At 44.4% G+C, this 25361-nt stretch overlaps 1 protein-coding gene and 1 pseudogene across 10 annotated transcripts in view; one reads left to right on the forward strand and one right to left on the reverse strand.

Annotated features, from left to right (window-relative positions):
- The window catches only part of KIZ (kizuna centrosomal protein), a 765937-nt gene that overhangs the window by 614116 nt on the left and 126460 nt on the right, over positions 1-25361 (reverse strand). For all 10 annotated transcript variants that reach the window (XM_085612400.1, XM_085612398.1, XM_085612396.1 and 7 more), the window contains one exon: positions 6556-6648. In XM_085612400.1, the coding sequence (XP_085468526.1) occupies positions 6556-6648 (93 nt within the window). The remainder of the gene's footprint in view (positions 1-6555; positions 6649-25361) is intronic.
- On the forward strand, positions 8228-8619 carry LOC146821448 (small ribosomal subunit protein eS25 pseudogene; annotated as a pseudogene).

Below are 25361 nucleotides of genomic sequence, written 5' to 3' on the forward strand. Positions count from 1 at the left end.
TCCTGAGGCATCCAGAGTGTACACGGCATTTCTGTAGAGACTGATGCTTTCACATTTGCTGTTGGTGCTATTCTGTCACGGAAAAATTCCAGATATACATAAGGTAGAGTTCTTTTGACAAACCCAGCCTGCCCTTGAGACAAATTACAACATTTATGAGCGAGAACCTCCTAGACATTAAAGAAGTTTTTGCATAATGGGGGCATTCTTTAGAAGGCTTCACGTTTCCCATCACTGTGTAGACTTAACATAAGAATGTGAGCTTTTTGGAAAGCATGAAATCTGCCAACGCCAGACATGTCCGTTGGTCTTTCTGCTTTTTTAGGATTTTCAAATAAAATCACTTAACATCACTGAAAACCCTCCTAAATGTCTAACCATAGAAAGATCACCTCAATTTACAGCTAATCCAATATATTAGCCGATTTGACAACAAGAAAATCTAGATCCGCAACGATTATAGGTGAATACTCTAGCAAGGAAAAGTCAGGGCTCTTGTTTCATAAAGGAAATCATTTTATTCCTGGTGAAGAGTTACAAACAATGATCATCAAATGATGTCATGAAAACCCGGGGGTAGACAATCCAGGAATAAAGAAGGCCCATGAACTTGGTTTACGGGCCTTTTAGTGGCCTAATTAAAGTAAGACAGATACCTATATAAAACATTGGGTCACCCATGCACAAAATAAACTAGCCACCAGATGAACAATAGTTTTGTAAACAAACTCTTCCGACACCTAGACAACCCTTGTTCTGGGTTTCCATGGACTTTGTTGAAGAACCTCCTAGTTTCTGTGGATGTATGGCTCTTTGAATTGTTGTTGATAACGTGACCAAACTATCACATTTGATTCCCTTACTTACAATAGTCAATTAGCTAGACTTCCTAAAAGAAACAGTAAGTACCATGGTCAACCTGAGATTACTGTAACAGAGAAATTCAGTTTGTGTCTATCTTTTCGAACACACTATTAAAAATGTTGGGGACAATTAATTTTCAAATCCATCAGTTAGCATCCAAAGACAGATGGGCCGACCAAGAGGCTCAGTCAAACTATATAGACTGTATACAGACCTACGCTCTTTTGTTAAGAAACATCAAGTAGTTTGGATCTCTTGGATTCAACTGGCAGTTTGGTTACAACAATTCTCTGAATGGTTTGCAGAGATTTTCTCCAGTCTTTTGCATGCATTGATTGTTTTCCACCCTAGAATGTGTCCTTCCATATTTTCCTCAGCTAATTTCCTATCACTTCAGTCTCTGTTACAATTATTTTCAAAGGTACATCAATCAGTGGTACGTAATCTATTAAAGGCCAAAGCTTCCTACCAGAAAGAAATTTGTGGATCAAAAAATATTTCCAGCTGCAATTTATTCCAAAGAGCAACAGGTTTGGTTTTTGACAGATCAATTATTCAATCCTGGGTCACATCCAAAATGTATTCCTAACTTTGTAGGTCCATTTAGAATACAAGAACTAGTTTGTCAAACTCAAATCCCAGAAAGTAGGGAGATGCATCCTGTATTTCTAGGATTTAATGTGCACAGGTTGATCAATAGAACAGTCCTCCTCCAGTGATAACAGCCGAGGGTCAACAACAGTTTGAAGTGGAGCCGATTTTAGACTTCAGAATTAGAACAGTTATTGTCCTGTACCTGCTATCAAGGAAAGGTTACAATTATTTGAGTAGGTAATGGGAACCTGCTTCCTTTATACATGCCTCAGATATAAAAGCACATTTTGCAATCAATTTCCCAGCAAAAGACCAGAGTCTGTATCTTGCAAGTGGGCACTCATGACTCAGCAAAGACTGGACAGGTATTTTAGGATAGGCTGTACATTAACAAAGCATGGAAATGAGCTGAAAAGCCGATATCGGATTCCAGGAGACTATGGAAGAGGAGACACAAGCAGCTGGAGCTGAGCTACAAGAGGAGGGTCTTCCAGGTCAGACAGAAACAAAGGATTACTCAAATTAATGGAACGGGTACATCCAAGACAAATTAAGCAACAGAGAAGTTGGAACAAGTTGGCATGTAACTGCTTAGGTGTAGTGCTCTTTTTTGTTCCATGTGTTTCGTCATGTCTGTGTTTTCTGCAGCTTTGTTTTGTTTTCCCCGCCTCACTCATATTTACCTCCGCTCATGAGTGCATTCCTTAATGGTTCCTGTATCAGTGTCAGACTTTTAGCAGTATGATTGAACCGGATACCGTTCTCCCAACTACAGCACTGGTTGGTGTGCCCGAGCTCAAAGGAAGGTCTAATGGTAAATCCTATGATTGTTACCAGCATTTCCGAATGTATCACTAGACATATCTGCTATACTGCCTGCGTTAGCATTAACCCAGCTACTACCCCTTCCTATTTGAGAGGTGAGTTTGAGAGGGTAAAACATCCCAGAGACATAACCAACATCTACAGTGTGTTTTCTGTTACTCTTTCCAGCATATATTTCCCATCCTGACTTCCTAAAGATTGGGATAATTCATCTCTCAGCTTGCAGACCTCCTCTGGTAGAGGTTGGTGGACTTGCATCTATCGGGACCATACAAAAGATATCACAATGATACTCATGGATCGGGACATAATGCTATGCTAGAAAGTTTTCCCAAATGGCAGATAGAAAAATAGTCAGGCTAGTCCTAAAATTGGTCAAATGTAATAGTATTAGAGCTAGTCTCTGTTCTCGTCATTAGCTATCAGAAGCAAATTGTGTCATATTAAATACCTTAAGAGAAATGCCCTAATCGATTTGCGGGACAAATAGTCATGGCATCAGTCATCACGACTGGTGAGATTGTAGCAGCCAGATTTGCTATTGAGGGTCCATAGATATATAATCCCCTTCCAAATGAGGTTATAAATGTAATGTTTCAGAAATGCAGTCAAAAAGTATTTTTCAGTTCCCAAGCCTATACTTCACACCCCTACTTACAAATTACAAATGATGCATTGTAATTTGCAAGCATGAATGTATTAGGCAGAGCTAGCGAGCTAGAGGCAATATAATTACGCTTAAAGATGACTTTATAAACTTGCCTCAGGTCCACAAAAAGGCATTTAAGAGGCTTGTGTAATTGAATATACTAATAAAAAATAAATAGAATCTCTCTTTTACCCACTCCACCAATACTGTAACATAAGTCACAACAATAAGAACGTGTTTTTTATGACAGCGCTTCAGGTTACACTCACATCGTTTCTAAGCCTCATAAGTAACCGGCATTACTATATCACTCAATTTAATGGTACTCAATTTACTTATCTTAGAAGGATGGAAAGCTGAGTTAGCCATACCAGGATTCAAACTCGTGACCTGGAAATTACCACAAATGGCAGTGGCAAGGGTTAATCCACTAAACCACCCAGCAGGCTCCTTCAGAAGAAAGCAAAATAAATCTAACTTGGGCCTAGGCACTCCCCGCAGGCCGGAAATCCTGGCCGCTTCCAGTTAGCTCACTCTGCTTATTCAATGTAAATATTTTGTTGGAAAGAAGAATTTTTGCCATGTTTAATTATCCGGATTGTCTATGTGACAGCAGGAGCTGCATTGTACAACCCAACTGTTAAAATTAAACACCATGCCGCCCTCTGACAGTCCAGCCATATTTTTATACTTAAATGTACTAGAGAAAGAACATGCAGAACTTTCTGGAACAGACATGCCGTAAGCTTCAAAAGCGAATGAAAACACAGGGATGTCTACAAGCTGTTAAAGGACTTTTTCCACCATTACAGGTCAAGGCTGTTGGGGTCACTTTGACTGCAGGAGTCGAAAAGACTGCTCCAAATTGAAGCCGAGAGCTACAGAGAAACTCGCTCTGAACTTAGATAAATGTCTGCCAAGGCACTGAAAGAAGAAAGTCTAAAACCTTCACCCGACCACACACAAAAAAAACATACAGAAATAGGGCGGCCTCTGTTTCTTTTCTGATAAGAGTTTTAAATACCAGGCCGTTAACGGAATAATAAGATTCGCTGGCAGCCGGGCGGCCTGCTTAGCAGACGCAGGCAGCAGGTAAAAGGGAGGGAAAGTTAATTTCTTGGCTGAGTGATTCCATCGGGAGCTACAGGGCAAACTAGAAAGTCTTTCAGTAAAGTAGCAGTTGATTCTTCTATCAACGTGTCGCACACAGACTCTTCCGAGGAATGCATTAAATATGAAAATCATATCCCGTTATCACGGGCTCCCAGCTTTCAGGCCGGTAAGCTCGTCTTAATGAATGCCGCCGCCTGAGGGACGAGCGCGGCGCAGGCTCCTCACAATAATGGAGTGAGCCCCGCGCTCGCGCCTATTCCAATATCGGCGAGCTGAGGGGGCTTCGCACACAGTCACAAGTGACTACTCTTGCCAGCATGCTCCAAGTTATTACAAGATGTTTTAGACATTTCATCTGAAAGAGCTTTACTGCTTTTAGCGAAGAAAGCAGCCCCGGTCTTGAACCGGATCATTCGTATGGAGATAGGAGGGGGGATTAGAGCGCTGCATTGCCGCAGATACATAGCCGAATACATTTGAGGATTCTTTCGCAGTCTTTTTGTCTTTTCCATAGATTTACAATCTAACCTCTCTTCCTTGGAGAAAAGGTCGCAGTGTATTGGAAGCATACAATAAACGACATATCCATGGCGTTGGCCTTCCTAGCAAGTACATTATCCAGTGTTTACCAACATTTCGTGTTTTTTGAAGTTTGGGGCGGATTCACGACATTTTTACACAGGCAGGTCAACTGATGGGCCCAACATGTTGTGACTTTGACCCCATATAGCACATCTTGCTTCAAAGAAAAGTCTCTGCAGTTTTCCTTTTGCAGGGGACATTTATGACAGCAGAAAACCAGCTTGACCTGCAGAAAGATTTTTCAGAGATGGCCAATTTGGTTAAACGCTCGTCTCTGACATCCGGCTGTCACAACTTTAGAAGCTGGCATTACCAATTAATTCCCCCATCATGGACTTTGTTAGAACCCCTTTTCAGAGGGCCATAGGGAGGCAGGAGTTACTGGGCCCAACTGTTGCGGTCGAGGCCTTTTACTCCTGATGTCCTGGGGCCTGGCTTGCTATGGAACCTGAGCAACTGGGCCTTGTACTCCTCCAGCAGTTGACTCTCATTGGTAGACCAAATTGAGCAGTCCAAATCTTCTTTGAGGGGGGGGGGGGGGTGAACACAGGCTCAAAACTCAAAAGCCCAGCAGCAATAAAAGATTATCCAGTCAAATATTTGCTTTTAGGCAAAAAATGAGTATGTATATATGAACACAAAGTAAAGTATGACATCCATAAACAATACACACAGATCCAAAGGGGTTGAACTAAAGAAGTGCTGGATATGAGCTGCCCACACATCCAATAAGAGGGATTCAGGCTGTGCAACACCTGTCTATCAATTGTCAAAACCCTTGACCATCCAGATGTTATACTGTTTCAAAGCTGTTTGATATGGGGCCGAAACGTATGCCTACCATGGTTTACCAAACCAGCTTCTTGTGTTCTACCTCTATCAGTCTGAATTCAGACGCACTGACTGTTGCTACTGGGGTCCAGGGCAATTCCTATAGCTGATTCTCAGTTTTTCTATATGTCCTTAATTTCGTGTCAAATTATTGAGCCATGCCCTTCTGAATCCTCCTAACAATGCTTGTTTTGAGGCTGTGCAAATCCTGATTCTCAATTGTTTCAACTGTTCTGTTCGCAACCCCGAACCATCAATGCAAAATGACTATGCTTATAAATTTCCACTCAAAAACCTATAGTCTTTTTCCTTAGGGAAAGATTCCATCCCAGAACAAATCTTACAAAAATGCAGAAAATTGACACTTTAGCTGTGGCATGTCACCTGGAAACCTTTACGCAATTATATAGTGAAAAAACGAATGAATGTGTAATCCAGAACATACCGTGACCCTTCCGATTGATAAGTATGTGTTGCTGGTAGAGCAGCTAGTAAAGGATTCAAGATGAACTTGAAAAATCCCAATAGTCCCCCATGCCCTCAAAGACTTTTACTGTGCTAGAAAGTAGGAAGATCCACATGAAATGCCTGAACAATCACCCACATAGCCACCTCGTTTACCACGTTATAATTTGGGCCTACATGTCTCTATAGTTCTGACCAATTGGCGATAGTTGAGCTAAGAGCTTGTCGCAGCAGGATTATCAACCTCACATAAAGTGAATCCCACCCGTGCGGCTACACCTAATGCTTCAGCCCTGCATAACTCATACTAGCATAAAGCACTGTACTGTGTCAACTGGTATGTCAGTTACTGCACTAGCAGCACAGTGCAGGAAATCAACAGAAGACGCTAAAATGTTTAACACCCATGAACATTACTTTACATTAAAATATTGAGTTCTCATGACATTTACGATGCTCCGGGGTAGAGAGAATATGGAGGTTAAAAGGCCATTAACGTACTAGACCTAAAATCTTTGGTAGGAACAGAGCACAGAATTAAAAAAATCGTGATAAAACAAGGCAATGTAATCATGCTACCATGCCCTTTTCGAAGTTAGGAAATATATCGATATATATTTAAATGCTGTTACCTGCCCGCTACTTGTATCTTCTTCATCACTGGAGATCTGTTTGCTCTTCTTCCAGCTCTGCACCATCATCTGCTTGAATTTCTCATATTCTGACTGAAAAAACAGAACGATAGATTAAAAAAAACAACTTTATTTTTCAGTTTTAAACAACAGAATACAGCAGTTTGAGAAGCACTGTGTAGAATACATGGCAGATCGTGCTGGAGGAGGCAGTCTTTCAACCATCGAACACTCTGGCGGCCAGTCTCCGGAACCCCTTGATACATTACAGCACACCAAGCTTGCGGGGATATCACCTCAATACTGATAGGACTAGTTTCTCCATGGGGTCGAGTCATCACCCACACCCTGTGGAAACACTATCAGTGGATTCAGTGGTTGCATGTGGATCTAGAAATGTATCACATAAGTTCCTCCAAACCTGGAGGTCGTCTTCCAGTTTTTCGTCATGTCTACTCATTTTCATGTGCACCTCCTGCGCTAGTGACCACTCTTGCACGTCCCTGTACTAATGTACGACTGTAGGTGTACGCTGGCTCATCCAGGTAAGGGCAACTGCACGTCTGGCCAATATCAGCGACAGTTGCAGAAATGTATAGTCCATCTTAAGGCCCTTTGGTCGCTTGACATAGCCCAGCAGACAATTCAGCTGTGTGCATTCAATTTGTAGGTGTGTGGTCCTCTTTTAAGTCCATCACCACCTGAGCCCAGTAGTCCTGCACCATCCAGCACAGTCATGCCAGGTGCAGGAAGTCCGCCCCACTGGTGTTACAACGCAGGCAACTTTCTTGTCGGGCGGGGGTATGGGGTGAAAGCTCTTAGTGGTTAGGTAGGTCCTGTGGAGGAAATTCGAATGTACCAGCTTAGAGCAGGCATTACAGGAGACTGTATAAGTTGGGTCCCGGACGGCAGTCCATACCCTATCATCTAATGGGATGTCTAAGTCAGGATCCCACAACACGCAGGCCTGGAGCGGGGACCCGCCATATCCGCCCTCATCGCCTTATGTAGTAGTGTAATCAAGTGTCGTCCTGCACCACAGGACAGCAATATGTCCAGAGTATGAGTGGGTTGAGGGGCGGCTCGGTATGTGGGCCAGGTCAATTTGGCCACCTCGGCTAGTCCAGCATGGCGTAAGAAGTGCCTGGGCCCAAATGCAAAGTCCTTGCAGGCCTGTTCGAAAGAGATAAAATTCTCAACAGGATACAAGTCTCCCAGTAGGGCACAACCACCGTCCTTCCAAGCTTGGAAGGACATATCTTTCATTTGCCTCACTGGCACTAGTGGCCAGACTGGAAGTTTCTCGGTGGAATGGGGCACACTTCAGGATCGCTTCAACTAAGTGCTGCCATATGTGCACTGTCTGGCGAACAACGTATGGCATGTCCCTCGCAACTCCCGCTTCCTTCATTAGCGCTTTGGGTAGTCGATCTGGGGCCACCAACCCTTTTAGGAAGCGCTTTTCCCAGTTGTCGCCCTCATCGAGCCACTGGGCCGCGTTTTGTAGATGTGCAGCATAGTAGTACCGGTCAAGACTCAGCACCTCCAGGCCCCCATCTTCGTATCTTCGAGTCAGTGTGGTCAACGCCACCCGACTGGACAACCCACCCACAAAAGTAAGATAAGAATAGAATTCAGTTGCTTCTGTTCGCCATCTTACTGGAGAAGCAGCATGCCTCCCGAAGACGATAAGAAGAAAAAGAATGCCGGCAAGTCCGCCAAGAAGGACAAGGATCCAGTCAACAAATCTGGCGGTAAAGCAAAGAAGAAGTGGTCCAAATGTAAAGTGAGAGACAAGCTGAACATCTTGGTTCTGTTTGACAAAGCTACCTACGACCAACTGTGCAAAGAGGTGCCCAACTACAAGCTGATCACTCCTGCTGTGGTGTACGAGAGGGTGAAGATTCGAGGCTCCCTGGCCCGGGCTGCGCTTCAAGAGCTACTCAACAAAGGTTTGATTAAACTGGTGTCGAAGCACAGAGCTCAAGTGATTTATACCCGGAACACGAAGGGAGGAGATGCACCTGCAGACACAGAGGAAGCTTAATCCGCCTTTTCTGCTGAAGTCTGTTCTAATGTAAATGTATTAAATAAAGATTGAAAAGTTGCTTGAATACCTTCATGGGTCTGGGACAGAGCAAGTTCTGAAGACTATACAGGCATCTCAGCAATAACAACATTTTGGCGACAGCCAATCTACCCATCAGTGATAGGGGCAATGTGTTTCAGAAAGACGACTGTAGGGCATCTAGGACCCTGTCCATGTTGAGGCGCAGTTGTTGCGTCTCAATATGTGACACCTGAATGCCTAAATAACGGAATTGAGCCAACTCCCAGTGCAATTCCAGGCTTGGGAGACGAGCCATTGGCGTACAGACCAGGGACGCCAGGGGAAATGGGAGAGATTTATTTCCGCTGAGCCGGAGTCTGGACAGGTCTCTAAGTTCTTCTAGTAGCTGCAACAATATCAGCAGGGCTACACGTGGGGAAGGGAGATAGAAGAGCACGTCATCCGTGACATTATGAGACGGGTATCTCCCAGGCGTATGCCCCAGTCCCACAGTTTCTGTCATGCCCATACCACCAGGGGCTCCATCACTAGCAGGAATAGGAGCGGTAAAAGAGGGAAGCACTGTTGCGTCACCAGCCCCAGGGCCCACGGTTCCAAACGGCTGGGACCCGCACATACTCTAGCGCTAGGATCAGTGTGTAGCAGCTGAACCCAACCACATATATGAGGACCAAATCCCATGAATCACAGCACTTCAAGTAGGCAGCTCCAGTTCACTATGTCAAAGGCTTTTTCTAGGTCAATGGAGACCAGCGCCAACTCCTCATTGCGAAACGCCACTTTGTGGATAGAAAGATAGAATTGAATGTCTTTCAATGGAAGATGAGCATACATCCATAAATAGAGATAAATGCACCTGATGGTGACTCTGCTACTCTCAGTCCACAGGCTCTCTCTTAATAGCAGAAAATGGGACAAGAAACTGCTTTTATGGCTGCTGATTCCGAGCTGTGTATGCCCGGTACCAGGTATCCAGTCCACAGTATAAGCCACTCTAGCCTTTACACTGCACAGGTGCCTATCCTCACCTGTTCCCAGTTTCTGACCAATGGCTAAAGGGATGGAGAGAGGGTGTTGGTAATGATGGAGTGCCTATGGATTAGGAGGAATAGAGACACCATAAAGTTATCTCTATGCTACTCATGAGTCCCGGCTCACTCAACATGTGAGTAGATTCTACTGTCAAGTAACTAGAAGGGAAGAAAATTGCAGCATAGGGAATCTTAGGCGTGTTTCTAAGAACCTGTGCCAATAGCTGTAAATTCAGCCTTGCAGGTCTTCACATGGATGCTTGATTGTGCAATATATCAGAAAAAAGCATACTATCATCCATCAGCTGCAAAACCTCGGAGGAAGAAACCGGATGTTTTATGATTTACAACTTTTTATTAGTAATTCTCAGCATTTGATTCTTTGCACCATAATATTATTTTATAACTTAAGATTAACCTGCTTCATTAGACCAAATTTGCTTAGAATAAGAAACTCCATCAAATCAGTTAACCTTAAGAAGGAATATTCTATCTATTTTAACACAGTAAGTCTAAAGACACTAAAATGACCATCAAAAAGGGAAAAGGGAAAGCTGAGAGGCAAAACGACCAAAACGAATAAGAAAAGTGATATATTGAAACTTTTATGCACCTTACCTCCCCCCCTCACAGGAGCCACACTGGTCCAGTTTGCTCTAGATCTGCAGCCACTCATCATCATCAGCTGTCCCACTAGTTCAGTTGAAGGTTCCAAAGATCTAGATAAACTATTTAGGAAGCCTTTGCAGTGTCAAGTTGGGAAAACATAAATGGTTTCCTTTTAAATGTTACTCACAAGCACACAGAGCGAGTCACTGATGCCTCAAGTTCTTTTGTACACAGTTTCTTCTTGATGTCGACAAGGGCTCTCTTTCTAACCAAAGTATCTGGGTTTAGATTAGGTAAGAAACAGATGCGGTGATCGTCCATTACTTACTTTGCCACTCTCTATTCTGATGTTTGTAGGACTACTATTTCTGTACGGACTGTGGTGGCCGACCACCCTGATGGTTCAAAGGGGAGGCAAAACACTCATCGAACCATCTGGTGATGGGCGTCCTGGTCCGAGTTCATGACCTTCATCACCCCACCCTGTATTTACTCATATAGCTTCTCCTCTGTTATATGTACTGGAATGCCTAGTACCATAAGAAGGGACCCCTTCGCAAGGTGACCAGGTGGTCTAATTTTGCATCTAGATTGAGTATCCCTCTGTTGTCACTGATTTAAAGGACAAAGTTTTTATGACAGCATTAAAAACACTGGATTGGCTCTTCAGCTCCTGCGTCCTCTGCAAAGCTCTACCTGCTCCCTTTCAATTCCATAAACCTTGCCCAACAGAAACTCCAGTTTCCCCTCCACTGCCATCACAGTACAGGCTATATATGATATATGGCTTTTGTTTGCTAAGTCATATTCAACTCACTGAGGGAATACAAGAGCAACCTCCTACCTGATGCATGGCCAGAGTCATATGGCTCATTCTGCTTCACCCTGTTATGCCGCTTTGAGGACTTTTCTCAAAGATTGAAACAATCCACCTTTGTCACCCAGACATTGTCTAAGCTTTGCAGGATTCAGTCTCTCTGGTTGCATTCTCTGGGTTACAGATTTAATGGCTGCTGGAGACACCAGCAGGGCTGCGCATTGGGTGCGATGCTGCATGCGCTTAGAAGATCAACTTACCAGTGGTGATTACTGGTTCCGAACGTTGTTCACCAATCAGGGGTAAATTACTTCTCCTGCGGCCTCTCCGACTGTCCACCCATCTCCAGAAGCCTATGGGACAGATTACTGCGGCCACGGTTAAGCAGTGGTTCTCACTGGTTAACTGCGCCTACTCCCTTTGCTGTATATTAGTTGTAATCAAAGCAAAACCAAAGGGGATGATGGACGGAGTGTTGACCATTGCAAGCACTCACCCCCAGTCAACTGATCTGGGTTTAATCCATCATCATTCTTTTGCTCACTCCGCCACCCCAGTTCAGACATGGCCATATGCAAATCAATCTGATCCTGTGCCTCATGGGAACAGTCCAGCCCGAACTGCCAAGCCATGTCTTCCCTGGACTGGAAGCTAGCATCCTGGGACCGGTTTCTGGCTAATCAGCCATCATCAGCCAGGCTAGCTTGAATCCAGTGGCAAAGTGAGCAAGGGACCCACGTCTGGGCATACCCTGCCAACTTAGGGTGAACAAAGCAAAACCCAGATCTGTGACTGGGTGTGAATGTTTTGCCAATGTGCCACATTCCGTCCATCATCTTGTGTGTTTTGCTATTAGTTGTAATCGCCAGAGGGCTGCTCCTCATGTGCACTGCACCCCGCTCGTAATCGGCAGGCCAGAGGGAGAAAGAAGGTGCCTCCTTATCACTCTACAGAAGAGGTGTCCTCAAATATGACCCTGGAGGGTTAGACTCACCTCATTTCTTCCTGTGAGTATGTTTGCCACGGCAAATGGTGAAGAGGAGCCGATCTCAGAAGCGGTCAAGGGAAGCGGCCATCTTGGGCTCCTGACAGCCCTGCCACCTATGGAAGATGTTTTAAAACCATAGAAGTGGGGTCAAGTCGGGCCATTAAAATGATGGTACTTCTGGACTGTCCTTGAATCTCCGTAGGACTTTTTAAAGAGAGATCAGTGAAAAAGCATAAAGGAATTTCTTTCTTCAAATGGACTTCTTGCAATCCCTTGTGGAACTAATGACCCTGTGCTTCTGAGAAGCAAACTGCTTGCTCCTTGAGTTCTGGAGTGTGGCATAGAAACAAATGGCTGGATGACTCTAAGCTATAAAGATGTAAAGGAAATCTTCATGAAGTTTCTGCTCACGGGGAGAACATACCTAGACGTGAAAATTTGTATAAGGCAACTTCTAAGGCACCCTAATCTCTGGTTCACGTCCCAGGCAATAGGGGAAACCTGCAGAACATATACTAGTCAATGATTCTACTGAAAGCCAGTAGGGATATGCAAAATAAGTGTATCTTCCCTTTCTTACATAGAGGATTACCAAGGTGCTTTCCATATTATCCACTACCACCCTGAACCTGACCACAGAAAGAAATACTTTTAAGGCCAAGAGAGCTACTTTATGTTAAAGGATAGTTTGATCCGTCTTACAAGGCACTGATGGACCAATTGTCCACAGAGGCCCCTGCCACCCAAATGTGGCTGAATCTATTGTGACCACTCTCTGATGCCAAGGCAGGGTTATCCCAGCAGAAGATGGCACTCATTATCGATCCAAAATTTCATGGTTGGTATGAGCAACACGTAGATCAGGACATGCTTGGACTAACTATCCAACCTTCTCAGCGTTCTGCTAGGCAGATGTTCTGGAAGTACATATGGTACATGGATGCAAGAAGCCTTGAGTCCCAGAATTCTCTGTAGTCACTTCGCTGATATAGGACTGTTCTACGTAAACAGATCTTTGATGGCTGACTGCATTTATTACACATACGATACCTTTAAAAAGGTAATTTTAAGTGTAGCGTCCGGAACATCCCTGATGAACTTGAACCTCTTTGAGGGCAACAGCAGGCTTTATGGTAGTTAAGAGAGAACCAAAAATGAAAGTAGAGAAAGAGTACTTTTGGTCACTGTACCCATACAGGAGACAGAAACCTACCGTAAAGCTGTAAGAAGGTTGTACTACTATTTACCCTGCCTCAGAGCCTAGAAGTGGTAAACAATTAGAAAAGGATGACTGCAACAAATGAGGAGGGTTAGCGAAATACTGCTTCCAAACATCTAGAATTACCATTCGGCAGATGGAATGTGCTGTATTGTACGCAATTATGTCAACCTATCAATTGCATTACTGTGCTTTGTGTTGGTTTACATAAAAAGAGTCTAAAAAAAGAAAAGAAAACTGAACTCTGGGCCCTAGCAGAAAATTTCCTAAACAATCCATGGTTACTGAGAGATGTTAGAAATGGGACTCTCTAGTTGGCAATGGTTTGCACCTTTGTCCAAATAGGGACCCTTGCTTCTAGTCAGGGAAAGGGGGATACACTCCTAAAATAACCCCTGCTCACCCCAGGCTTATCTCAGAGGCAGTGTGTAAAGAATTTGTGAACACATACAGTAACAGTGAAAACACTAAAAATGGACACCACACCAGTTTAGAAAAATAAGTAATCTTTATCTAAACAGGACCAAACAACAAAAATCCACAATACAGTATTAAAAATAAGGCTTTCAGATGGTAGAAATAGTTCAGTTCAATGCAAGTTGTAAATGCAACACTTTTCCAACAAAGTACCTCAGATGCATCACGCAAAACAAACAAAAGCGTCGCAGGGAAGGTGATGCGTCGGTTCCTTGCTTCGAGGGAGGTGATGCAAAGGTTCCTTACTGCAGCGCAGGGGAGGTAATGCGTCGGTTCCTTACCGGAGAGGAGGTGATGCGTCGGTTTCTTACTGCGTTCCGGTTACGATGCAACAAGATGGCGCCTCGATGCGACGATCCGGTGCGACAAAAAGGCGGCTTGATGCGATGCGACGATCCGCTGCACTTTAACATTCTGAGTTCGGGCATACTAAACTTTATTTTCCTATCTTGTTCCTAGGGCCAGTTATGTTTATAAGATGCTATAAACTAACTGCCCAATCTGGCCTATGGGAACAGATAGCCTTGCAATAGGGAAAAACAAAATTGACAGTATTTCACTATCAGGACATGCCACACACATCAGGACATGTCCTACCTTTCACATACAATGCACCCTGCTCAAAGGCGTACCTTGGGCCTACCTTAGGGGTGACTAACATGTAGAAAAGGGGAGGTTTAGGGACTTGCAAGTGTGTGCACTGGCAGAGTCGACATGGCAGTCCCAGACTGCACACAGGCTCTGCAATGGCAGGCCTGAGTCACATTTTACAGGCTGCTTCTGTGGGTGGCACAATCAGTGCTGCAAGCCCACCAGCAGCATTTGATTTACAGGCCCTGGGCACACATGGTGCACTGTACTAGGGTCTGAAAAGTAAATCAAATAACCAATCATGGAGTCCTAATCCATAACAACAATTTACACAGGGAGCACTTGCACTCTGATAGCAAATTCAGCAGTGAGACTCCAGAGGAGAGCCTATCACGGATTCCACCATAAATACTATGAATAATGAGACTCTGCAAGACAGGCCTTTTCCTTGATTCTCTTCCAAATGCCTTGACTTTCCAGGAGACAAGTATTTCCTTCATACCTGTGTGAACCCCTGGATTAGGAAAACCTCTGGCAGAGTTCTATTTCCTTGATGCTCCTAAAATTCTACTGAGGTGAGACTCTGGGGATAGGGGAGAGAACTTGACTGGTATCTTTGGATATGAGAGCAACTGTGCATGTGTGCCACTGTGAGGTAATAAAGTGGGAAACAATTTGTTAACACATATGAATAATTACTCAACTTTGAATCTTTATTTCTGTGTTGACTGCCACTCTCACCTGACCCACTGGCCTCCTTTCATAGTGTCCTAGTAAACAAAATGCCTGTTGAACATCCTATGCCAGGAGAAAGCACAGCAGTTTGAAAAACAGTGCCATAAGACGCATTATCCAACACTAATTCGGTGTCAGTGGACAGTCCACCAAAGTTCTCACATCACAAAATCAATCATCACAAAATCAATAACTGTATAACAGTCAAGTGCTTGTATGTATAACTGCATTCCTTTGTTGACCCGCTGAAATCTTAAACTCCTGGTATATTCAAACCATATCGCTGTCCAACGTAAACCAGATTTACACCTTGGTGCTCTTGACACGAAACCCTTGCACACTGCTCACAAAACACATATTTACAACTTGATAGCATGCAATGCCTAGTCAGTGCATTGTCAGCAGAGCACCTCTTATCATGCTCTGCTCACATTTTCCGCACCTACATAGGGGGAGCTTGTAATCAGGCCATAACTAGCTAATATACAGCCAGGTAGCGACCACCTATAAACACTACTCTCCCTTTTTATGATGTCAGTAACAGAATAAACGTCTCTTGTGCCGTTCTATGGGGTTGCCTGCACACCTTAAAAGGCATTTGATGAGGTTCATAGGACGTGTTTCACTAGGCCCCCAGGTAAAAATCTACTTCTGGGGTCATTCTAGTGGCCTTGGTAAGGTGGGCAGCTCACTTGAGCTGTAACTGCTCCCTTTCAAGCACTTTATGGTGTCTACTTAAAAAGGTGGCCGCAAAAGTCCCGGAACAACCCAGCTAAATTCAATGACTGTGAGAAGAGCTTACAGTTAAAGAGGTAAACATTGAAGAGACCAGATGGAAGCACATGGCTACCTAAAAGAGCCCATGACTTAACTGGTATCATTAGGATAGATTCAAGCATTAAAAAATTACGTGTGAAAAAGAGATGTGGGGGTATGATTTTCATGAAGTGGCAGTCCAGCCGTAATGAAGTGCTTCTGCACAGGCAATGGCTGTGCCATGTACAGTGACAGAAATTGTCAGTGGAAAAAAGGATACCCAGCCCTAGCCTAAAGCCAGAGACTGTGATGGAGCAGCCGGTCAAATGCAGGTTAAAAGGACTCTATCGGAAAGCAGCATTTGCAACAAGCACTTACAAAACCAATAGGTCTCGCCTTTGGGAGCTATTGGATTTGCCATTATCTTCTGGTGGTGCTGTACAGGGGAAACCGCCTTTACAATGTGGCATTTACCACGCAATGCCATTAGCATGCATGCCTTTACCACAAAATGGTAAGAGTTAGACCTGGTGGTCGCTAGTTGGCTGAGGTAGGTACCTTAGGCCAAATAGGGACTCTTGCTTCCACGTCAGGGAAAGAAAGGACACCTTCTCTCAGATAGCCCCCGCTCACCCCCTTTGTAGCTTGGCACCAACAGCTAGGCTTATCCTCAAGCAAGTGTGTAATGTTTTTGCAACCACGCTCTCAGTAACCCAATGATGACACAACAAATGTACTCCACACGAGTTTCATAAAAATGAGTATACATTTATATAAAAAGATATACTATGAGACCACACGGTATAAATCCAACATATGCGTATTTGTAATATCCCTCCTGGCCGGTTGTTAGGCCAGCCAGCCCTTGTAAGTTCTGGCGGTATTAATGAGCAATTCTAAATGATCCACTGCAGTCCTAATGCAATGCTATGCATTTCATAATGCTAGAATCAGGCACTTTGCAATGTAAAAATAATGCAGTTCGTTATGCAACAATCAAACAGTTCGCAATGCCAAAATAATGCAATGCGTAATACACTAATCAGGTAGTTCGTAATGCAGAAATAATGTAATGTGTAATACGACAATCAGGTAGTTCGTAATGTAGAAATAATGCAATGCGTAATACACTCCAGGTAGCTCGTAATGCAGAAATAATGCAATGCGTAATACGACAATCAGGTAGTTCGTAATGCAGAAATAATGCAATGGGTAATACACTCCAGCACCGATCACGGTGTCTTAGGCGGTCTCTCCGCCACTCGTACTGACTCGCGGTCAGCTGCTGTCAACAGATGCCCCCACACGGGTATGGTGTAAACCAAAGTGCAGCTCCGCACTCCGGCCCCGGTACTGCCACTCCTTGGCAAGCAAGGGCCGCGATACGAGCTGAAGCAGAGGCTCGCGCTGCAGGAATGGGAGAGGCAGAGAGCGTCTCTCTCCGAGCCCGCACACCGCCCCAGACGGCGACACACGTTACCTGGGGGGTACAACCTCGCTCTCCTCTTCCTGGGACTTGGGCCTCCGATGCAATCTTTGTAGATTCCGGGCAGTGGAACTCGGGCCCTCCCTCGGGTTGGTTTGAGGTCCCGCTCTGGCAACGGCAGGCTCAGGACGGCGGCTCAGCTCCTCTGGGGCTGCCGGTCTGGGTCGCTGGTGCTACGAAGATCTCAGGCTGCAACAGGGCACACGCACACAGCGTTACTGAGACTCACTTGAGCTTCGGTTGTGCACGATCACAGGGCACTCCTCACAAAGGTCTCAGGCTGCACGAAGCACACGCACACAGCGTCGCTGAGACTCACTTGAACTCCGGTGCACACGATCACAGGACAATCCTCACGAAGGGCTCAGGATGCAAAAAGCACACGCACACAGCGCCGCTGAGACTCTCCTGGAAACCTTTGTGTTCCTGAGTTTCCGCAACAGGGAGCTAGCTGACCTCGGTCCATTGGGGATAAGTTACTTCCGGACACAGCACACAGCAAAGTCCTTTCAAGCAGGGGGGCACAGCACACATCAAAGTCCCTTTAGCCTCTCCTTGGTTAAAGCAGCAAACTGCAGGCCAGCCCCAGAACACACAGCAAGGGTCAGTCCTTTCCTTCAGTCTCTTCAGCTGTTTCTTCCTTGGCAGGGGTTCCTCTTGACCACGGAATAGGTTCAATCCTTTTCAGTCTTGATCAATCCATTTCTCCAAAGTTCAGGGGCTTCAGCTCTCATAGTTATACCCCTAAATGTCTTTGAAGTCTTTGTGTTCAGGGGGGCACTGACCCTGTTCAAACCAGTTCTGGGTGCCTCCCTGCAAGTGACACCTTCTTCCTTTGATTAGTGGGGGTCTGGATTCTCAATCACTCAGCAGGAGATGTTTTATGGCAGCAACCCAGGCCTCTTCACCTCTAGGGGCTACTCCTCCCCCTACACTCCAGAAGCAGGTCAGCCTGTTGCTGTCTCACCTCCTCCCCCGTGTCAAGACATTCCCCAGATCTTATCACTTTCAAATCCAGACAGTCAATCCACAACCAGGCAGAGACACACATAAATGTTAGAGCACAAAAACCCAGCCACTTCTAAAAGAGTGGTTTCTAAACACACAATGCAAAAACCATCCTCATAAAAAGATGTGTTATTACATTGTGAGTTCAGGCACACTAAACTTCACCTCTCCATCTTAAGCCTCTGGGAAGATAGGCTGGAAAACATATTACCCAGCCTTCCCATTCTATCTTATGGGCAAGATGGCCTTTCAACAGTGAAAAACGAAATGGAGATTATTTCACATGCACTGCACCCTGCCCTACCATAGGGGTGTCTGATGTGCATAGAAAGGGAAGGGTACTGACAGGGGAGACATATGCACTCCTCCGTTGTCACTAGAAGAAGACGAACACCTTGCACCCCCCTAAGTGTTGTCCACATTACACTGTGTAATAGAAATTCTGTGTATTAGTTCGGATGCTCGATATGTATGCTGTCTCCTAATTGTATACGAAAGTCGCAATATATGTTGATGATGTTTAATAAAAAGAATTATTAAAAAAAGAAAAGGAAGGGTAAGGGTAAGGCCTGGCAAGTGGGTGCACTTGTCAGGACAACATGGCAGTTTAACAAACTGCGTGCAGGCACTGCAGTGGCAGGCCTGAGTTCTCTCTTTAAGGCTACTTGTGTGGGTGGCACAATTAGTGCTGCAGGCCTACTAGTAGCATTTGCATTACCAGCCCTGGCACACATAGTACACTGTACTAGGGACTTTACTAGTAAGGCAAAAATACCAAACATGGACAACCAATTATCATTAAACTTTACACAGGGAGCACTTGCACTTTGACACTGATCAGCGGTGGCAAAGTTCCCAAAGCATCTAAGTTGGCAACACCATGTCAGAAAAAAGGTCTCGGGGGAAAGCAAAAAGTTCAGGGAACTGTAGCCAAAAAGACCCAAGTCCAACAGTAAGTATATATCAGGTAACTGTATAAGTGTGTGTTGTACGAGTGAAGTCTAACTACAACATCCCTGTAACCTTTGGATTTTTCAGCGAATTTATAAGGTTTTTTTAATTCTATTTCCTAACTATAACGTCGCTGTAACCATTAGTTTTTTTCAGTGATAATTTTTCTAAATAAATATATACATGTAATTAATATATATATATATATATTTTTTTTTTTCTCAAGAAATACGACTCCCACTCCTTCAGATAAGAATCATTAGCCACTCCCAGTGCAGTAAGAGAAAGTTAATTTAATGCAACAGCAAAGATATAACATATATATATATTCACTGAAAAAACCAATGATTACAGGGACATTATTGTTGGGCTCAGATATCACTCAAACAAAATCATAGAAATTCAGCAGTTATAGTTACCTGAGCCAACTATAACTTACGCCCTCACACTGCACTGCTGATGCCAGTAAACAAAGCGCACAGGACATGTGACCAAGGCCGTTGCAGCGGTCAAAACGAGTTATGCCTGACGGATTAAACTGAATTTTATTTCCACATATATGATATATATATCCATATCCTAGTTATGGTTAGGTCTACTTTGCCAAGGACAGAGCATTTTATGGTTTGACTTAGGCCCCGTTTGACAAAATTTAGAAAGGAGGCGTCAAAGGGATAACTGATCACTGCTGTGAAGAAAATAAATGTATATTGTTTTAATTAATTTTTAAGATCTCGTGGGATCGTGAATAGTAAAAAGGAGTAGATGAGTTCTCAATATACTCCATTGGTAGGACTGCATATTGTGGTGCTTATGTTTTTGAGAGAAAGTGTGTAAGAGTTAAGTACTGTGATGAGAAGATGGTTATTTTTTATGGGGTTCATTTGAACTTGTGAGCATCCCGCGAGACTCGCATGGGAAAGAAATCCTGCCACACAATGTTTGCGATCCTGCAATCCTCTTGCGAGATTCGCATGGAAAATTACTAGGCCTGTATGACATTAATGATTATTTTGCCGCATATTATGAACGCCTATATACGGCTCCGGCTGAGGTCCCTGGTTCTGTGATTGGAGAGTTTTTGGACCCTTTGCCCCTTCGGGTGTTGGCAGACGAGGATCGGGAGGAGCTGGGTGGCCCAATTACCCTGCAAGATATTAAAGCCGCCTTTCATGTGTTGGCAGCTGGTAAGACGCCGGGGCCGGATGGCCTTCCGGACGAATTTTACCAGCGCTTCTCTGATATACTGGCGCCACAATTGGTCCGGCTGTATGCGGACGCCTATGAGGCCGGGATTCTACCTGCCTCCACTCGGAGCGACCTCGTAATCACTCTTCCGAAAATTAAGTCGCCAAGGGCCAGAGTCGAAGATTATAGGCCCCTTTCCATGCTCAACCTGGATTTCAAGATCCTGAGCAAGGTGTTGGCCGGCAGGCTGGCCCCTCACATGAAGGTGCTTGTGCACCCGGATCAGAATGGGTTCATACCAACCCGTAACACCTCCTATAACCTTCGTAGGCTTTATTCCATACTGTACCATGCTGATGCTCCGCTTCACCCTCTGGCTGTGGTGCTTTCTGTTGACCTGGAAAAGGCCTTCGATACAGTGGGATGGAAGTTTTTGTTTGAAGTGATGAGGCGCATGGCGTTAGGAGACGAATGGATCCGTTGGTTGCGGTTACTATATGTGGCGCCCTCTGCCAGGGTCCGAACGGGTAGGACAATCGCCAGGGAAAACGGTGTGTTTCGAGGGACCAGACAGGGGTGCCCCCTTTCTCCCCTTCTTTTCGCCTTGGCGATCGAACCTATAGCCGAGAGATTGCGTCAAGGGGGTAATGGAATTGGACTGGACTCTGCTGGGCGGATGCATTACATCTCCCTATATGCAGATGATCTTCTGGTCTATCTCGGGGAGGCTGTGGTGGGCGCCCCGATGGTAATGCAAATATTGGAAGATTTTGCTGGCCTCTCGGGCTTGCAGGTTAACAAGGCGAAAACGTACCTCTTCCCTGTGGCAGCCCCCATTCCTAGGCCGGATGCACTGGCGCCCGAGGTTGTATGGGCTCAACACACGTTTAAATATCTGGGTATACAAGTGTTCCATTCCTTAGATGACTTGAAGGAGGGTAATCTTGGTAAGGCGGTGCGGTCCCTACGAGGGAGTGTTGAGTTTTGGCGCACGTTGCGGCTGCCAGTGATGTCCAGGGTCTCTTTATCCAAAATTGTCATGCTTCCACGCTTGTATTTTTTTGTCAATCTTCCGGTACTCATGCCTAGCCGGTGGTTCCGCCCCCTGAATGCTCTGCTTCGGGATCTGGTATGGGGAGATGGCCATTCCCGGGTGTCGCTGGCAACGCTGCAGCGTCCGGCTGCTGAGGGTGGACTGGGTGTGCCGAATTTTGAATATTATATGCTAGCTGGTCAATTACAGTGGCTGGTGCAATGGATAGAAGAGGTAAATGAGGAAGGTACATTCTTGGCACACCCAGATACCCGTCCTAGATTGGTAATGGCAAAATTGCTACGGCCTAGGACGCCTACACCATACTGTTACTTACTACAATGCACTGCCTTTCAGGCCTGGCGGCGATGTAGGAACCAAGGATGGCAGACCGCTAGATACACCCCGGTGCTGCCCCTGGTGGGCCTGCCGCATGGCAACCCCCAGTCCGTCTTTACCGTCGAGCAACTGGCCCCCTGGACAGATGTTGGGACTAGATGTGGTTGGAGACTGTTTCTTGGACAAGTCCCTAATTCCCTTTGATGGCCTAGTGGAAGATTGTGGACTGCCCCCTGGCCAATTCCTGCATTATGAAGCCTTGATCCGAACGTTTGCTCAGTTGTGGGGGGAGTGGGTAGAGACGAACCGGAAACACATCCGGTGCTTCATGCCTTGTTCACACTCGGCACAGCGAGGCACCTTGTGAAATGGTTCTATGTGGCCCTCCAGGAGGCCTCGGTACGCCCCTTGACCAGACTATGTGCTAAATGGGATGAGATTGGGGGTAAGGAGTTATCAGATGTGGAATGGCGAAGGGTCTTGCGTTATCCCCATAAAATCTCTCGAAACACTCGCCTCAAATATATTCAGTTTAAATATACGCATATGGCCTACATGACCCCACATCGACTCAATGTGACTTATGGAGGTGAGGTCCGTTCTTGCCCCAGATGCTCTCACTCAGATGCAGACTTTGGTCACATGATATGGGAGTGTGGTGCCTTGCGACCTTTCTGGGTGGCAGTCCACATTGCAGACTTGCATTCTGGGTCTTTTTCCTAGGCCGCCGAAGTGTAAGGTGGGGAACAGACTTGTGGATCTAGCGCTGGGACTAGCGAAACGCCGTATTGCACTGGAATGGAAATCTGCCAGGGGTCCACAGTTCGCGACCTGGCATAGAGAGGTTATTGTGTGGGGTGCAGCAGAGAGTAGAGCACTCAGTTGGGAAGAATCTAAGGGTATGAGGAAGCTCCCCATGGCTGGCCAATGGAGGGAAGTGCTGGCAACCTGGGAGAATCCAGAGTGACAGGAGGAGAGGGAGATGGGTTCGGGCCCCGAACCAAATACGGATGCACGCTCAGGGGCGTCGCAGCCTGCGTCACTTACCGCTACTTTAGAAGGCTTGGGGCCCTGATGGGGCAATATGTCCAGTTGCTGAGTACGTAAGAGCTTACAGAATCTGTGTAACCTGGAGGAGGCGCCTTTATTGGTAGCTATGGGCCTCTTACCTATGTGTCAACCTGCTTGTCCTCTGCTGTACTTTCTTTTATAAAATTCCCCCGCCACACGCCGAAATAGATGTACATGATATGTTTCCCCCTCTGCAGAAGGTCTTTTCTATGGGTCTTTTTTGTTGTTTTTTCTCCTTTTTTCATTTCCTTTGCCCCAGTTGGGCCATTTGTTTTGGAGTTATTTTATTATCGTGCTATTGGAATTATGTTTTTGATAATTGAAGTGGAATTTTGCAAATTCAAATTGTTATTTGGGTTCCCTGGTAGATTGGTGGTTAGCCCTACACTGTACATTGTCAAGTATTGAGTAGGACAGGACATGTATTATGACCTATGGCAAATATTATGCGTTGTGGCTATTCCGATAATTGTACTTAGGACGGTTTTGAACAGGCCTATTTTATAAGACTTGTATTGCAAAAATTGAAAATGCCAATAAAGATACTTTAAAAAAAAAGAAAATTACTAGGCCTGCAACAAGGTATTTAACGATCCCGCGGGAGTCTAGCAAGATCGTATGGGGAGAAGTAAAACAACAAAGGGCCATGGCTCAATTAATAGTTACTATTCTGATTACAGGGTTGAAGAAATGCTGTGATGTGATTGGGTGGAGAATCATATATAGTTTGTCCTTGAGGACTTGGAGGAGAAAAAAGCCTGTTTGAGTTGTGCTCAGTCGAAGTGAATTTATGTGGAGCTGAAAGAGACTGCTGCGTTTATCTGCATTTCAGAAAGAACTCCAAGTTTAGGTATTTAATAATATATTTTATAAATTGTCGGTAAGTGTACTAACAGTAAGTATACTAATGTTTGTAAATGTTTTCAACACTATGTTTACAGAGTGAAAAGAGGTTTGAGAAGGTGCAGATGTGTTAATATATCTTTTGAGAGGTACACATTACAATGCAGAGAGATGTGAGCAAGGTTTGTAGATTGCGTAAAAAAATTAATTTTTTACACTATATTGGTCAGTAAAGGAAGTACTGTTTCTTAAATTATAAAACAAAGATTTAAAGGATACAAGCTCTACTGTTCTTATGAACCTCATGGTATGTCTATTTTAGCACTATGAGATGTCCGAGTGGTGAATTTGCTATTTCTAGAGTGAACTCTGTGGTGAGTGTCAGCAAAGATGTGTCAAGATGATTGTACTATTTTAGATGTGTTATGGAAGCAGAGTTCATGGCATGTTATAATTTATTTGCATAAATATGAAAATAGACTGGCTGAGGGTGTGGTATTTTTCAGGAGAAAGGAGTAACAAGTTACTGGTGCATTAGATGTAATTATGTGATTGTGGGTGAAAAATGTAGAAAGGTTTAGAATATATACTGATGTACACTGTTATCAATTCTAGACCACTATGTAACTTTTATATTTTTGGATATCTTGTCTTTTTTTAGGAGGAATATGGAAACCTGTCTTTGAGGATATAATTATCTGCTTACATAAGCAGCAAAAAGGAACCTTGTTAACAAAAGCAGGATTATTGTGCTGTTCAGCAAGAACTATCTCTTGAAGCACATTGTTTTCAAGTTGGAAGGATGTGGCAGTGACTGAACAGTTGTGCAGTTCAGCAGCAGAAGCCGATTCAGCACGAGCTAAGCTTTGTGAACTAAAATTTACAGATATGGTGCTTTGCTGAAACTTTCTTGTCACTTAGCCTGCTAATATATTCTTGAAACTGAACATTCTTTGGGAGGCTCAGGTGGCTAAAAGACAGGACAAGATGTGCTACATGAATCAAAATTAAGGCTTCCTGTTTTCCGTTTTTACTGATTTTTACAGATGAATACAGACAGAAGACATTCGTTTTCTTGTCTATATTTATTTTAAAATGTGGATAAAAACGGAAATTGGGTTGCTTTTTGAGTAATTCTAAATACTGTCTGCCATGACTGTCAGGCTAATAGATGTGTGGATTGATAGATAAGGGGGTTAAAAAATAAAGGAATTTTAGTAAAGAGGCAGAAGATGAGCACAAGGTTAATAAGGGCACTGATGTATCTACTACGGGTGTTCACAGCACTGAAACCTGGCATACATTCAAGCATGAGTGCATATGTATCTGTTAAATAAATGTGGAAATATACTAATTTCAGATTATTTTTCCACTAAACTCAAAATAAATATGGATAAATACAGATAAAAATAGCAAAAAAACTAAATATGGATAAATACAGATGGAAATGACAAAAAAATAAATACCATAAAACCGGGAGCCCTAATCAAAATCCAGTAGGTAAAAAAAGTAAAAAGAGGGAAGACATTGGTGCCTGCTGATGAGTGTAAAAAATGTGTTAAGTTATATAGTTGTTTGTTTAATAGTTGGTCA

This window comes from Triturus cristatus, chromosome 6, assembly GCF_964204655.1.
Source record: "Triturus cristatus chromosome 6, aTriCri1.1, whole genome shotgun sequence".
In the NCBI taxonomy this organism is placed as follows: Eukaryota; Metazoa; Chordata; class Amphibia; order Caudata; family Salamandridae; genus Triturus; species Triturus cristatus.